The 14,616-nt window shown below is 43.3% G+C and overlaps 2 protein-coding genes across 2 annotated transcripts; one reads left to right on the forward strand and one right to left on the reverse strand.

Annotated features, from left to right (window-relative positions):
- The first annotated feature begins 2,596 nt into the window (after positions 1-2,596).
- On the forward strand, positions 2,597-11,468 carry LOC137905534 (ankyrin repeat and fibronectin type-III domain-containing protein 1). The gene is made up of 18 exons (XM_068749779.1): positions 2,597-2,758; positions 2,964-3,243; positions 3,332-3,532; positions 4,062-4,175; positions 4,515-4,612; positions 4,880-4,970; positions 5,503-5,610; positions 6,379-6,478; positions 7,095-7,224; positions 7,404-7,523; positions 7,637-7,743; positions 8,378-8,492; positions 8,762-8,928; positions 9,258-9,438; positions 9,531-9,693; positions 9,968-10,134; positions 10,355-10,570; positions 10,887-11,468. Exons 1-18 carry the CDS (start codon positions 2,597-2,599, stop codon positions 11,466-11,468), a joined length of 3,102 nt encoding a protein of 1,033 aa, XP_068605880.1.
- Positions 11,469-11,939: 471 nt separating this feature from the next.
- Positions 11,940-14,289, reverse strand: LOC137905374 (ER lumen protein-retaining receptor 3-like). Its single transcript, XM_068749607.1, has 5 exons — positions 14,005-14,289; positions 13,536-13,636; positions 13,272-13,430; positions 12,882-13,134; positions 11,940-12,781 (listed from the first exon to the last, which is right to left on the reverse strand). The coding sequence occupies exons 1-5, from the start codon at positions 14,093-14,095 to the stop codon at positions 12,738-12,740; spliced, it is 648 nt and encodes a 215-aa protein (XP_068605708.1). The 5' UTR covers positions 14,096-14,289; the 3' UTR covers positions 11,940-12,737.
- Between the last annotated feature and the right edge of the window lie 327 nt (positions 14,290-14,616).

Raw genomic sequence — 14,616 nt, forward strand, 5'->3', positions numbered from 1 at the left:
CAATGAGTGTATGCTGGAATGTTATGTTTTGCAGTATCATCTGACAGTGAAGGCCACGATTTGGTTATTGCCATGACAACAATAATAAGAGATGTGGCGGTGTCAATTAGACACTACCAATGTGTCAATTAAAAATCGTTGCTTCTCTCTAGTCTAAACGAAGGTCACTGCAAATCAGAGTCCCCAAAGTGTAGCGGAGTCAGCTCTGCATCATGCAAGCAGGCAAACTAAACCAATTCTTAGTTTCTCATTATAATTTGTCAAACACATATTGCACTAAGAAAGAACAGAAGCCCTCTTATGAGAAGCTAGAAAATATGTGTTCTTGAAGTGTAAATTTGTGCTTGGACGGGGACTAAATCCACCAGCTTTGGATGTTTTACACTCACAGACAGTGTCTCTGTAGCTGCTCATACATTTCAATGTTGTTCAACAATCATTATACTATCTATATCTTTCTATCTATCTATCTATCTATCTATCTATCTATCATCTGTGTGTGTGTGTGTGTGTATGTGTTTGTGTGTGCGTGTACTGATAAATATAATTTAAACCAGACAACGTGGGAGTGGGAGGAACGAGGGAGGCACGCGCGCGTGCGCGTGTGGGACGGCAGCAGTAAGGTTCAGGTGCTCCTCCTCACCCTCAGAGGTGAACTCGCCTGGATTCTGTGCGGTGGATTATGTTTGGCCAACAAACAGCCTCTTAAAAGGGCAATAAAACATGTCGAAGCGCCGGAGCAGTGTTGGAGAGAAGGCTGAAGGAAGAGAAAGAGTGGATTTACGGTAAGTACGTGTTATACGGTGTAGTTTTTCTGTTATTTTTGTTTTACCATTGTTTGAAAAGTTCAAACATTCAGTAACAACTCATGGATTTTCTTTTCAACATTTTTATGATGAAGACTTGAGTTGTTTGTTCTGTTGCTATTTATAGAAATCTCCAAATCGCCACGGTTTTCATGTTATATTTTAATTATTTTGCCTCTTTCCAATTTGTGTCTCTGAATATTTACACACTCAACTCTAACATGCAAAAAGTACATATCATTGGATGCAATATGAGAATAAAATGCCTTTCCTGACTTTTTCCCACAAATTAATGTTCTGCATAACTTCCTGTGGGAATTACAAGTTTCTGTCAACATCAGCTATTTCCATGCACATCAGATCACGTGACTCATGGCATAAAGCAGAATCACAAAAAAGAACATGTAAAACCACAACTACGCTACATACAGAGCACGTCAGTTTATAGTTCAGCAATGGTTCTTTTTTAACGCTGCACATATACTTTATTCTCTATATCTGCACATTTTCTTGACCAGGTGTTTTGCCTTATTTTTTTTGTTCTGCTTTTAAAAAGGCAAACACCAAATCTAATCTCCTCTTTCAACTGTTCAATCAGCAATTTCCAGAACCGATGTCAGGTTTAAAAAAAGAAAAAAACATACAATAACATTGACTGGTATTACCCCTATGTCTTTCCTCTACCGCCCTGCATCCACAACATTTCGACAATGCTGATACTGTGCAAGTCAGTCACTCCCACAGTGAGGTATCAGGTAGAATGTTAAATGCATCCCAGAGCGTGTGTGACCAGAGCTCTCCTCTGTCCTCAGCTGGCACCAACCAGGGGCGTATACGATGTCACGCAAGGACAGGGAACTACTCAGCACGTCATGGTTTGACTTGATGGAGATTGAATGAAAAAGAAAATAAACTGAAATCTGAAGCGGTCCTAGAGACGAGGAAGTGCTGATGAGAGCGAGACATTATAGAGATTGAGTATCGTCCTTGTCCAAATTATGCAGCAGATCTGAAAGACATGATCTGGAATGACTTGAAAGTCACTCGAAAACTGATCAAAGAGAAGGCGAGAGAAAGAATGGAATGGGGAAACATGAGAGCGGACATAACTGAAGGAAAAGACAGAGAAAGATTTTCAGGCACAAAAATGTCTGATTTGCGATGATGAAAAGGCGACAGGACAGATAATGAACCATCATTACTGCAGTGGCGATGATGGATCTCGATCTTCAAGCTGATGATATGAGGAAATGCATATTTATGATGAGGAGATAATTTTGGCTCCTCCGTATGATATTGCTTTTCTTCAGTTAATTAGATTGACGGGCGTGTCTCTTTGTGCGATGACAGACTCGATTACAGCGAGTAGCACCCGTGTCACAGAATAATGGGTAGAAGACGAACAAAAAGGGGGAATAGTGAAAGGCATTTTTCATCAACTGTGTCCAGGCATTGTAACTCTTATCCATTTATCCACCCACACAACCAGCACCTACTCCTCAAGTCAGCAGAAAACTACTTTAACTGTATAAGGATGTGTGTAAGCCTGACTGTATATTCTGCCCCCCCCCCCTTTTTTATATCTCACCCCTTCCAGGTTTCTAATGGTTGTCACACTCTTTGCATTCGTGTGCCCATTTTCTCTGTCAGATGACACTCTTCTCATCCCGTCTTCTCCCTCCAATCTTTCTTTCAATTAGCCAACCAGTCTGCCACACAGCGTTATATTTCTTTATTTTCTTCAGCTATACTCGCTCTTCCTACTCTCCTTCTCTTGTCCCTCTACTGTCATGGCTGTATCCGCCACGAACCCTGTCCGTCGCCGGCGCTGCCTGGGTCCTGTCTCACCCAAGCGCATCTACAGAAATCTGTCCGTCCGACTGAGGGGAGAAGAGTCATCCGTTGCTGGGGAGATGAATGCAGCCAAACATCCCAGCAAGTCTCCAGATGCTGTAAGATATCTGTCTAATATCTGCTCTGATTAATGATTTGATTTAGATGTCTTGTCATGTCCACTGCCTCTGTCTTTGGAGAGAATCTCTTTTCCCTTTACATCATAAGATAAATTATTTTTATTTCAAACTGTTTTCCTCTATCTTTCCATCTCGCCCGCCCACTCCCGATTAGCCTTTCACCTTCTCCTCTGCTATCCATTAGTATAAATCCCTTTGGGAGGCGGTGGAAAACGAGGACACGTTGGCTGTGCAGAGCCTGCTGTCCAGAGATCATACCAACTGTGCAGGAGGAGGAGGAGGAGGAGGAAGTAGCATATGGGAGAGAGGAGAGAAGAAAGAGAAGGTCTGGGACAAAGAGAGGGAGAAGGGGGTGAACAGGATCAGCGAACAGGGCCTGGTTCCCCTGGATGTGGCTGCCCTTACCCACAATTCCCCTCTGCTCCATGTACTGATAAAGGCAGGCGCCAGGCACAACCCTGTTTGTGAGTGTCACGTTTTAAAATATCGCCAATGACAAAAATGTAAATTCTGCGCAGCTTCTCCATCCTTCTTCACTGTGTCCCTTCCCAGTGTGCCGGCCAGCAGACTGGGCGCCCAAGCTGGAAGCTTTGGTATCACTGGCGGGAAAACATGTGGAGGAGAGGAAGATGGAGTTGCAGAGGAAGTCAGCAGCCAGTTCTCAGGCACAGGCTGATGTCCAGAGACACATCCGCCTCTGGACCCTCAGGCTGCAACTGTACTGCCGGATGAGAGAGAACTTCCTCGAGACGGGTTAGTGGTCTCGGGCCAGCTTGTGGCATTTCACAAACAGCTTAAGACACAAACAAGATCACAGACTTGCTTCTCTGCATTCTTCATCTGAGTTATTTCCTTTCAATTCCTCTTCGACAGTTATCTCACAGTGGTGGAGTTAATCACAGCTCTGCAAGAACAAATCGATCGTGTATTCAGCCCGGCGTCTTACTGAAATTTGACTGATTTCCTGTCTGACCTCTTCTAGACTCTTTGCTGAATGTCTCCTTTTAGATTCAAGGTTCTCTCCTCATCAACCTGCTTAGATTCTCCCAGGTCCATCTTCAGTACTGACTCTAATTACTTGTCAGAGACTTCACTTTTTAGCTCTTATTTAATTTTTTTCATCACCTCCATTCCTCTTTGTCGAGTATTTTATGTTCACAGTACTATCTTATGGGCAGTGAGGCTCTATCTTTCTATCTATCTATCTATCTGTCTGTCGATTGTGATTTTATGTTGTATATTTTACTCTCAGAAGTAAATAGTCCAAATGTACACCCCTCAGATCTCCCAGGGCCTCCCAGTCACGTGTCCATACTGGTGACCAGTACATCCTCTCTGTTTGTGGTGTTCAAGGAACCAGAGGGAAACACCATGGGGCTCATCAGCCGCTATAAAGGTAGATGATGAATAGCATGACCTTACTGTGATGTGGTATAGAGAGAAGAATGGAAAGCTGAGTGAGATGAGATGTAATGTATAAAAAAGTGATTATATGTCATCGTTTGGGCTGAAGTGTATAAAAGCCTTTTATTTATGGTGATGGGTTGGCTTCTCTAGTTTTACTGCTTGGTTTTTACATCTTTTTCAATGTCACATTTTGCATCCACAGATAGACTAAACTCAGGGAAGGCATGTTCCCTGCAACTGTAATCACTGAAATCCCAAGTTCTCCCTCATAGAGGCTCCTTGTAAAACCCGAGAATAATCAGTCATCGTGCTTGTTTTGTGTTTGCAGTGGATTGGAGCACCTCGGCCAGCTTCAAACGCATCCTTGGCTCAGTCCAAGTCACAGAGACCAAGAACCCATCGCATAGCATTAGGGGCCTCACAGCGGTAAGTCATGCAGCAGCTTCATACTCTCTCACATACACGAAGAGGCAAGCACCCATCAGTACAGTCGTTAACGGTAACAGCAAACACACGTAACGGCAATAAACCCGTATTTATTGCCCCCCAGTGATTAGGTATCTGCTGTGCTGAAACTTATCCTTAAAACGGTCTTAGATGAATTAATGATGAGTAGCATGTAGCTTCTTGGCTTCCAAATGGAAGATTCATAACTTGATGTACGGTGATAATCTGGTGCTTCTCCAAATGCAGGGAGTGCATTACTTTGTGCGAGTGAGTGCCTTCAATGTGAAAGGATGGGGCCCACCTCAGTGCTCGAATCCACCCAGCGCTGCCCCCTCCAGTGAGTATACTGAACTGCAAACTTTTGATGGACGTGGACGTGCTCCATTCTTTTTCCTTCTGTCCAAAAGGAATTAAATTACTTGGGCTGACTAGAAGCTTGATATGAAAAAAAAATGTTCAATCTACTCTGAGCTGGCAGAGTAATGAATTATTTAAACATGCAGAATTCAAGATGTCATTGTGAATGCTTTGACTGCCTTACAACCGTTACATGATGAAATGGTCCTTGTGGCCCTAATGCTTTGAATTCAGCTCATCATCTTTCTTTCATGCCACCATCTCTCTCTGCACTATTTGCTCTCACTTTGCACTTCACACCGTGAATTCTCTCACACAATGCATTTGAAACCGAGCTCCACGCTGTAATGCCACTTAAGTACAATTATCTCAACCCATTTGAATCAAACTGAAAAGGAGGCATAGATTCAGCAGCTCAGAATGAATCGGCACTGAAACTTTGATGGTTTTTCATGCAGTTGCCCTCGCTTCCTCATCGGTAGGATATTGTTTCTCTCGATCTTCCCATGCAGGTTGGAGAGAGTGCGTAGGCGTGAAGTCGCAGTTCAGAAATCACGAAGGTCTCGTGAGGCAATTGCTGGAAGATGCCAGAGAACCACATTACAGGGAATTTTGCACAGGTATATCAGCTCTTATGTAAGAGCTTTGGAATTTGATTTGCACTTGATGTATAGAAAGTAAATATGAGATAGTAAATCTATATGCAATAGTCACTGCGGTATCCTTATATGAGCCTATTTCCTTACAGATTCTTCAGTGAAAAAACTGAAATACTTCATTTGTCTGCCTTTCAGTATTATAATAAAAAAAATTATTTGCTATAAATACAAAGATACTAATTGATCATTTTCTTCTATTACTTTACTATTTCTCGCCAGTAAACTTTGATTCACAGAAGTCGCTATCACTTCTTCACTTTCATTTTGGCAATTATGCCTTTAATGGATAGAAAAACCAAAGATATGTGAAATGGGAGAGAAAGTAAGGGGCAGACATTCGGCAAAAGGGCCGTGAGCCCGAATCCAACCACATGGCACCACCGTCTGTGCTATGCCACGTCTTGAGTATAATTTCTATACCACAGATTTGCATGTAATTGTCATGACCTGCTCAAATTGGATTTTGACCTTCTGTCATAAAATAGCATGAACACTGATGACATTCAAACATAAAGTTTTAATTTGCAATGAGCTAATTTGGTTATTTGATGGTCTTTTATTCCTGCTTTGCGCCATCTTACATCAGCAACATTTAATGCATGCATTAGCTCTTCTCACTGCAGAGAAATCCATTTCACCTCCCATTTCAAATATTCTGCTCAGTAAATGTACTTTTGGCAGGAAAGTGATTGTCACCCTGCCTGATCCTCCTTCTCCTCTGCGCCACAGAGAGCTCTAAGCCCCAGAGTCCCAGCAAGCGTCTGTCTGTGTCTCGGGGCATCAAACAACTGTTCAAATCCGCCACCAAGTTTGTTCGTCTCCTGCAGAGGTAGCTTTCCATCTGCCACACTGTTCCCTCAGGGATTGGGGAGTCAGGGATTCAAAGTGATATGATTACAGCGGCATATGCTACAAAGCCACGTTCGCACTTGTTTCTGTTACGGTTGTTGGAAGAGAACAGTAGACACATTAAACCTGCTGAAGCCTCGAGTCTGGAGAGGAGGTGTTTTTAACAGGCAAGCGGCTCTAACTGATCAAGACGCCTCAGTGCTGTTGCTGTGTTCAGTGGACTAACAGCTGACAAATGGGCAGCGCCTCCGGACTGTAGGAAACGGTGTTTCCGGAGTGGAAGCCTGCATTGATTAATCATGTTGGAAAAGCGTTTTGAGAATATAGACCCACACGTCATTTACGTAACACGTATATATTTTAAAGATATTGAATCTGAATTCGGGGTTTTGAAAAAGGATTTGCACCAAAAGGATTTTTTACTTCACTTTAAGAACTATTCTTTGTTTTATGAGTGGAGAAAATGTGCACATTTCTCTCAAATGTTCTTCTAATCTAATGAGTGAGTTTGATACCAAAAATAAGATTGGAAACTATCACACATACAGACAACGTAATCTGTCATCTCTCTCTTTATTTGGTCTCCTGCTGATTAGGGGTGTGTACTTGGCTACGGTGTTCTACCACAACGAACACATCCTGGTGACGGCTGAAGATCAGATCCCGCTTGTGGAGATCCAGTGCTGCCCCTCTTCCATCGCCCAACACTTCCCTTGGTTTGCCAAGGTGAAACATCACTCGAACACGCATACGTTCGTTTATCATTTGCTATTGATGACTTATTGAAATCAGTCAGCACATAATCGGACACTATTTAAACACATGGCTCTTCTATCGTTTTTATTTAGTTAAGAATGAATGCTGTTTAAGGTGCAGTTTAAAATTATGTATTGCTTTTCCTGTAGCTCTCCTGTGCGTGGCAACAAGTGCCTTGGCTCCAGCGAGCCCTTTTCTCTGCCCACTCATCTCCCTCGTCCCTCCTCCAGAACAGACACAACATCTTAAGAGCTGTTTCTCAGCTGCAGGTATGAGCCCAAGCATCTCACTCTGCAAGATAAGAAACTCTTCCTGGTGCCTTGCATCACCGTCTTTGGCTACAAGCCTGGAACAGAAGAATCTGGGCTTCCCTAATTTGCAGTCTTCTCTGCAAACAGTGGACCTAGGCCAGGTATACTATGAGCCTCTAAAAGACCGGCAGGGCAACGTCTTACTCGTGACTCTGAAGAAGCTCTCCAACCCTCCCAGGTGAGACTCTTTTTTCTTTTTCTTTTTTTACCTCTCATTAATTGCTGTCAGACATTGGTCTGCCCTCAAAACAAAGCACACAGCACCAGTGGAGGTTTTAACATCTATCTGAACGTTTGTTTCAGACTGTATTATTCAATCTGCTAGACCTTTTTTTTTTAAAGGAAGTCGATATTTCTCATATTTGCTTTGACATAAAAGTAAAGAAAAATAAGTTGATGGTTTTCTTTTTACAACATTTAAGAAGGCTTTGAGATTCTTCTTTTTTAAATCAATAATAATATGATAAATAATAACAATGCAATTAAAATAAAAATGCTGGGAATAACCACGAAGATAAGACAAGCATGGTGAATCTTCATCACCAAATTACTAATTAAAACAAGAAAGGCATTTTACTTTGTCTGATTTTAAAGTTATATTGGACTTCTTCAGGGTGTAGGATGCTGATTTATTTCAATGTTCTAGCACAAAAACAATAACATCTTAGTCAGGCATCATGCTGGACTTTCATATCAGCCTGTTTGTTGGCTGCTCAGATTACACTAATGGAGTTGCACTAAACTGAATACAGTTTACAGTGACAAGTCTATGAGGTTTACCTTTTGCATTTCCTTGTGTGCACCATGTGAAGTCCTCCTGACCCTCCGTTTCACTGGATGCCCTTGGCCCGCCTAGAAAAGAACTGCAGCAGAACTCCTCTGCTGCCTGAACCCACTGCCATGGACATGCTCTACGAGCAGCTCAAGGTGAACCTGTGTTTCCATTTGTGCAAAAGAAAGACAAAGAAAATAGTCTGAGCTGCAGCCATTTACAGCAGAATTGATTTGGCACAGAGTCTGTAGTGAGAGTATTGACCTTCCTAACTTGGTTGGCTTTCAATCAAAATCAAACACAGCTGATACCCTGGTCAGCAGGCAGGCATTAAATACATTATCTTAAAAAGAGGAATGACAAATAAAAGGCATCTAAAGATAAAATCCTCATCATTGCTTGTTTTTTCCTCCCTCATCTGCAGGAAAAACTTTCATTTCACAGACACAGCATTCAGTGGGTCCAGCCGGGTCTGTATGTGGGCATCCTGAAGCTCTGCAGCTCCCTTGAACAGATCAGGATTCTGGTACCACAGAGGCTGCCCAATCTGCTCTGCCACACACGAGTCCGACACAATGCCCACGTGTCCAGGTAACATGCCACTTACTTTGCCAGGCCATTCGCAAAACCCTGCCAGTTCTGCATATTGCAGTTCAAATTTGTTTTTTATTATGTGTTTCTTACCATTTTCCAGAGATTAACATTCTACACTTTGCTGCTTTCTAATGTTGTAGAGAAACCCAAAGTCTTTGAAAAGACTATTTTAAAATATGGCTGTTCACGGCATTATAATATAATTCTAGGCAGCCGACTCGGAATAAACATGAAGTATATCCCATCAGTATTTAATGGGGCACACCTACAACTGCCTTCACCAGTTATGTCTTTTATAGCAATGTTTTATTGACACTGTGTGACAGAGAGGAGTGGGCGTGGCTTCAGAGTCATATTTACACCACAACCAATGGCAGTGCTCCAACCCTGTCGAGCGGTGACAGTGACAGCTTGATGGAGAACAGCGGGGGGCCGGTGGAATTCATCAGGTCTCTGAGAGCTGCCGTCTCACTCCTGCTGACGAAGCTCAACATCCCCCTCTACAGGGTAACAGCAGGCTCACGCTGAACTCCTGTCTGCTCCGCGGGTTCTTCTCAAGCGTTCAGGAGGAGACACACAATGTTTTGTGTTTGTGGCAGGCATATCAGTACGGAGTGTACACTCGTGAGCTGCTGCAGTTTGGAGACAATGTGTCCATACTCCTGCTGCTGCCCCCCAGCGAGGACTTCAGCTCCAGGTACTGGCCCATCATTGGGACAAAGGAGCCGGGCCTCACCATGCCTCTGCAGATCTTTGAGCTGGGTAGGTGGAGAACTACAGCTGAACGAATCTAAATCTACCAATTTGGATTTAAAAAAAATATTGTACTAATAATGTTTATTTGATCTGTTGAGGCTTTTGTTGTTTTTCTTATCTAAATAGTCCTTCTTTCACACTTTTTGATTTACTTCAACTGCAACTGGAATCCATCCTTCCTGTCGAACTGAAAAACTCCCCCCGAAAGTATGATAAAGTGTGCTAACAAGTTCTTGTCGGTTTTGAAGTAATCATTTACTTTGTTTTAACTCATCACCAGTTCACTTCTGGACATATGAACGGGATTTCCTCTCCCAGTACTGCCAGGCCTGGGTGAAACTGGAGCTCGGCACTCACCTGGCCCAGCAGGCTCTGCGAGAGGCGCTCGATGCCAAGGAGTTGCAGGAAGCCAGAGAGCGGCTCAACCACATTACAGACCTTTCCCGTGTACGATCTTGGAATTAGGAGAAAAAAAAGTACAGGACAGAATGACATGCTGAAAAATCCCTTCTGGAGTCTGCTTTTACTCTCAAAAACCTCATTTTATGTGATTAATATGTACTTAATACAGGAGATGAACAAGAAAATAAAATGTATATTTAATTTTGTTAGAGTAATTGTAGAAAAGGATTACTCTTTAAGTTACTTTCTTCTGCTGCTCTCTCAGCGTCTTGATGTGGTGTGGAGGGATGCCCGCTGGGTCATGGACTGTCTGCAGTGCGTCCGGTCAAGACAGTGGGTGGGGGCAGTGCCCCTCGGCCTGGTGATGGGCGGAGACCCGCCGGCACGTCCTGAGGGAGAGGAAGAGGAAGAGCGTTTGATTGCTAGGCTGAAGTGGCCCAGTTGGACTCAAGCAAATAGACAAACTGTTACAGGTACAATGATTGTATTAAGGCATGTAAATTAAATTATAGCGCCAAATTACCACCAAAAACAAACAAACAAACAACCACCAGAATCGGATTAAATTCAAATTTAAACCTCAGAAATTGTAGAAATATGAAACACAAAAATCTTTAAATCTTTAAATGCACCACTTTTGTATGTGTGTAGAAAAGATATCAAATAATTTTTGAGTCATTTAAATAATAATGCTTGACAGATTCAGCATAGGAGTAATGAGAAGCTACTTTCACACAACAATGCTATAGGTTAAATGCTAACATACCCACGATGTTGACTCCATTTCCCTTCCAAACTCTGCAGCCAGCGGGACGCTGCCAAATGTTGTCACCGCAGAGGTCTGCATTCCACAGGGAGTCACGGCCATCCCCGAGGCGCTGGTGTCCACGGAGGGGGTCGTGAAGGGGGGGTACCCTGTAGACATCGCCGCACAATCAACTTTGGACCTGACCAACATCGACCAGTCAGACTTTGGATGTGCTAGCGCTTTGATCCAATCTGGACTGGAGCCTGCTGCTGCTGCTGCACAGTTGGAAATGTGTTCCACACTTTTGGACCCGCAGGAGCCTCACAGCGAAAAACAGGACTTTCCTCCGTGTATCACTGCGGTAATCCAGCCGATGGAGATGGCAGAGTTGGTGGACATCTTGCCCACTCTGAGTCTTATCAAGGAGGAGACTCCCAGTGATCTGTCACTCCACACACCATCAGTAATGGACATGATGGAGAGCTTTGGACTGGGGATCAGTGAGAGCAACACCTTCTTAGACTTGGAGCACCCAAACCTGACCGCCGGAGGCGGTTGTCTGTCAGACCCCGACCTGAACTATAACAGTGGCGATGCCAGAGAGATGCAGACTGATAAAAGTGCATCATAGAGAAGAGACACATCTACCTGGCATGTCCTGGTGAACTCCACCGGAGGTGATGGGCCTGTTTCCAGCTTGGATTTTCCTCCACAGGATCAGCAGGTTCTTAGTAAAGGAGGCGGCTTTCTGGGGAGAATTAACATGGAGTGGGACAGACCCTCTAACAGCTGATATTGACCAGTCAGCCTACTTCCAACTTCAAAATATAAGATGTATTAGAACTTGTGTGTAAACTCTAAGCTACAATAGCAGAATTTATATTTAAAATCCTGCACGCACGACTTCGTGGAGTGACGTTGCTGCTTGTTGGAGGCCGCATACAAACCCGTTCATCAAACACAGCTCAGTAAAATGTAATTAATTGATTTGTTAAACGCTGAATATTTATGGTTGAGCTTCGTGCCCCTTTGGCATTCTTTTACAAAAATGAGGATTCCAGCTTCCCACACTGTACTGGTGTCAACATGTTTAATGAGCACAACACAGCAGTACTTTAGAACCATGCTGCTAAATAAGAACGCAACATGTGTGTTTGGCATGGGTGTGTACTCCCGACATGAAGGCAAACATCCGGGTGTGTTTTCTGTGAGTCACTGATGATAAAACATAGCCACGCCTTTAATTGGAACATTTATCATTATATTAAATGTCATGTTCAGGAAAAAATGGTGCGCGAGTAATCCTGTTCTGTCTGAAAACATACATACAAAACTAGTTTTTACAAATATTCGTCTATGCTACATTCCATTTTCTTTATTTTTTTTACCCTGACACAAGACAGAACGACTCAGGAAAGAAGAAAACTTTTGTTCAACTAAAACAGTTCCATCTTTGGTCTCATTTAAGACAAATTGTTCAGCCCCCTTTTTCTGCCATTAAGAAAAACACATTGAGCTGTGAAAGATAATGCCTCGGCAGAAATAAAACATCGACCAACACGACAATATGGAAAGAAAAAAGTACGGATACAGTATGCTACTCATTCTGGGAGTGTTTACCATCACTGAACCGCCGATGAAGACAATGTGGAAGATTACGAATAACAAGATATTTATCATTACTATAAAACATTGAGCAAGACTGAAATAGAAATAGACACAGAAATATGCACACAAATACAAACTCACAGAGAAGGTATTAATCACGCACTCATTTTGGTCTACAGAATGGCGTCCGGACATTAGTCCCTTTCCTAATGCATGGACAGCGGGAGGGTGAGGCATGCGCTTCAGGCGCCGAAATGCAGCAGGCACTGATGGGTGGATGAAAGGCACGGCTTTAAATGGGCATCGGCAGGGTCATCTTTCCTCTCCCTCGAAGCACTGGACAGAACCAGAAGAGAAAACGAGGCGGATACGAAATGACGGGTTTTCTTTTAGAAACCAAAGCAAGACTTATTTTGTCTGAGAGACTTTTACTCACCTTTTGTGACATAAAGGTAAAAGAAGTCGCAGTAGAAAATGGTCTGCACCACACCAGAAACCACAGCGATCTGGTCGACGAAGCCCTCGGCGCGATAGCGCCACACCCAGTTGGCTATGTAGAGGGCTCGGTAGAGGCCGAGGAAGAACAGGTAGTGGGTGGTGATGGATTCTGCCTCGCCGCTCTTTGAGATCATGAAGAGCTGCGGCATTATAGCCACCGCCTCCAGGAAGATGGAGAAGGTCCACAGGATCTGAGCGCAAACCAGCAGAAGGAAGGCGCATGAGTCAAAGTAAAAAGGAACAAGCTGCACATTTAGACTGAGGAGGGCCTTTAAATAATTCTACACCTAAACCATAATTTTATTGAGGGTGAGTCTGGAGTATTTACCTCCATTGGGGTATAAGCATAGTTTTCCAGGAAGGAAAGGCCGATGACCGGTATCAAGAGGAACTCCAAACGGAAGGTGTCGTTCCCCGAGTCATAGGTGCTCTTGAAGCGCATGTAGATCAGGTACACGGTCGCGTAGGACAGCGCCAAGAACACCACCTGAGGGGGGAGTCGACAGCTGATTATTGTCCATGGCGTTTGATGTAAAAACCACAAAATGCCGAGTAAGACGAGCGAAGCAGAGTCTCCCTTTCACGCTCTTACCTTCATCACTGTGTTGTAAGGAGATATAAATATCGTGAACAAATCAAGGTATCTGGTGGTGAAGACAAGTGCAAACAGCACCTGAGACTTCCCAGAGATGCCTGCAGAGACAGAAAAAAAGGATGAAGAAAATACAATCCATCTAAAAGCAGCTGACATCAGCATTACCCACTGGCCTGGAACAGCTCAGAAGCACGAGAAGGAAGTTGTGATTTGACAGATTGATGCTTTATCAGCAAAATAAGACGAACTGTGAGACAATTTGTTTGCTTTTTGCAGATCTGGACTGCGGTCTTTGTGGCAGATTTTTGCTCTTTGCCACGTCGCTGCCACTCGTGGAGAACTCAACCATCAATCACAGATATCAGCACATATACCTTGACTCTGTTGTATGTACAGTATATTCTGTACAAATGTGTGCATGCTAGTGAAGGGACTATGACAGAGATGAGTATCCGTGCCCACCTACCTGAACAGGTCTTGGACCTCCATATCTTCACTAACAGAATAATAATAGCCAACAGATGTGACAAGTCACCCGCCAGACGAAAGACATTCATGTCTATTGATTGTTTTCCACCTCTGTAACAAACCGATATGATAAACACCTCGGTGGCTTTAAGTAAAAAGAAAAAAACAAGTAGAAACTGATCTATTCAGCTTGTATTTGGCTCGTAATCTGGTGTAAGCAAATAGCTGAGATATAAACGCATAAACTAATTACAAACTCTGCCGTGCCTGCAGCGGCATGAGATAAAACTTATTTCAGAGGCGGTGACGTGGCTGATAGCAGAGAGATACTGACGATTACTTGGATTAAGAGCTGTAAGTATTTCCGATTTTCACCTTTCAAAGTAAAAGTAGCTTTTCGGCAACACTCAGCCTATAAACAATTAAACCTCAGTGGGACGTAGAATTTGCGCATATAAATGATTAACGTCATCCTGTGTTCGATTTTCCTGAATGTTCTTTTGCAGATTCCATACTTTAAAATGATACTGACGTTTTGTTTGAAAGTTAAAATCCTTTATTTCCGGGATGGATTTGCCTGCGATTAAGAAGCAAAGCGGAAGTTAGCCCC

The sequence above is a fragment of the Brachionichthys hirsutus genome, chromosome 16 (genome assembly GCF_040956055.1).
Source record: "Brachionichthys hirsutus isolate HB-005 chromosome 16, CSIRO-AGI_Bhir_v1, whole genome shotgun sequence".
Taxonomy (NCBI): Eukaryota; Metazoa; Chordata; class Actinopteri; order Lophiiformes; family Brachionichthyidae; genus Brachionichthys; species Brachionichthys hirsutus.

What these genes read in the sequence shown, in the direction of transcription:
- LOC137905534 (XM_068749779.1), top strand. Translation starts at nt 2,597, where the DNA reads ATGGCTGTATCCGCCACGAACCCTGTCCGTCGCCGGCGCTGCCTGGGT. An exon ending in TTTGTTCGTCTCCTGCAGAG is followed by an intron (nt 6,479 to 7,094) that starts GTAGCTTTCCAT and finishes CCTGCTGATTAG; the next exon opens with GGGTGTGTACTTGGCTACGG. An exon ending in CACAATGCCCACGTGTCCAG is followed by an intron (nt 8,929 to 9,257) that starts GTAACATGCCAC and finishes ACTGTGTGACAG; the next exon opens with AGAGGAGTGGGCGTGGCTTC.
- LOC137905374 (XM_068749607.1), bottom strand. Translation starts at nt 14,095, where the DNA reads ATGAATGTCTTTCGTCTGGCGGGTGACTTGTCACATCTGTTGGCTATT. An exon ending in CTTACAACACAGTGATGAAG is followed by an intron (nt 13,431 to 13,535) that starts GTAAGAGCGTGA and finishes CTCCCCCCTCAG; the next exon opens with GTGGTGTTCTTGGCGCTGTC. An exon ending in TTACCTTTATGTCACAAAAG is followed by an intron (nt 12,782 to 12,881) that starts GTGAGTAAAAGT and finishes GGTTCTGTCCAG; the next exon opens with TGCTTCGAGGGAGAGGAAAG.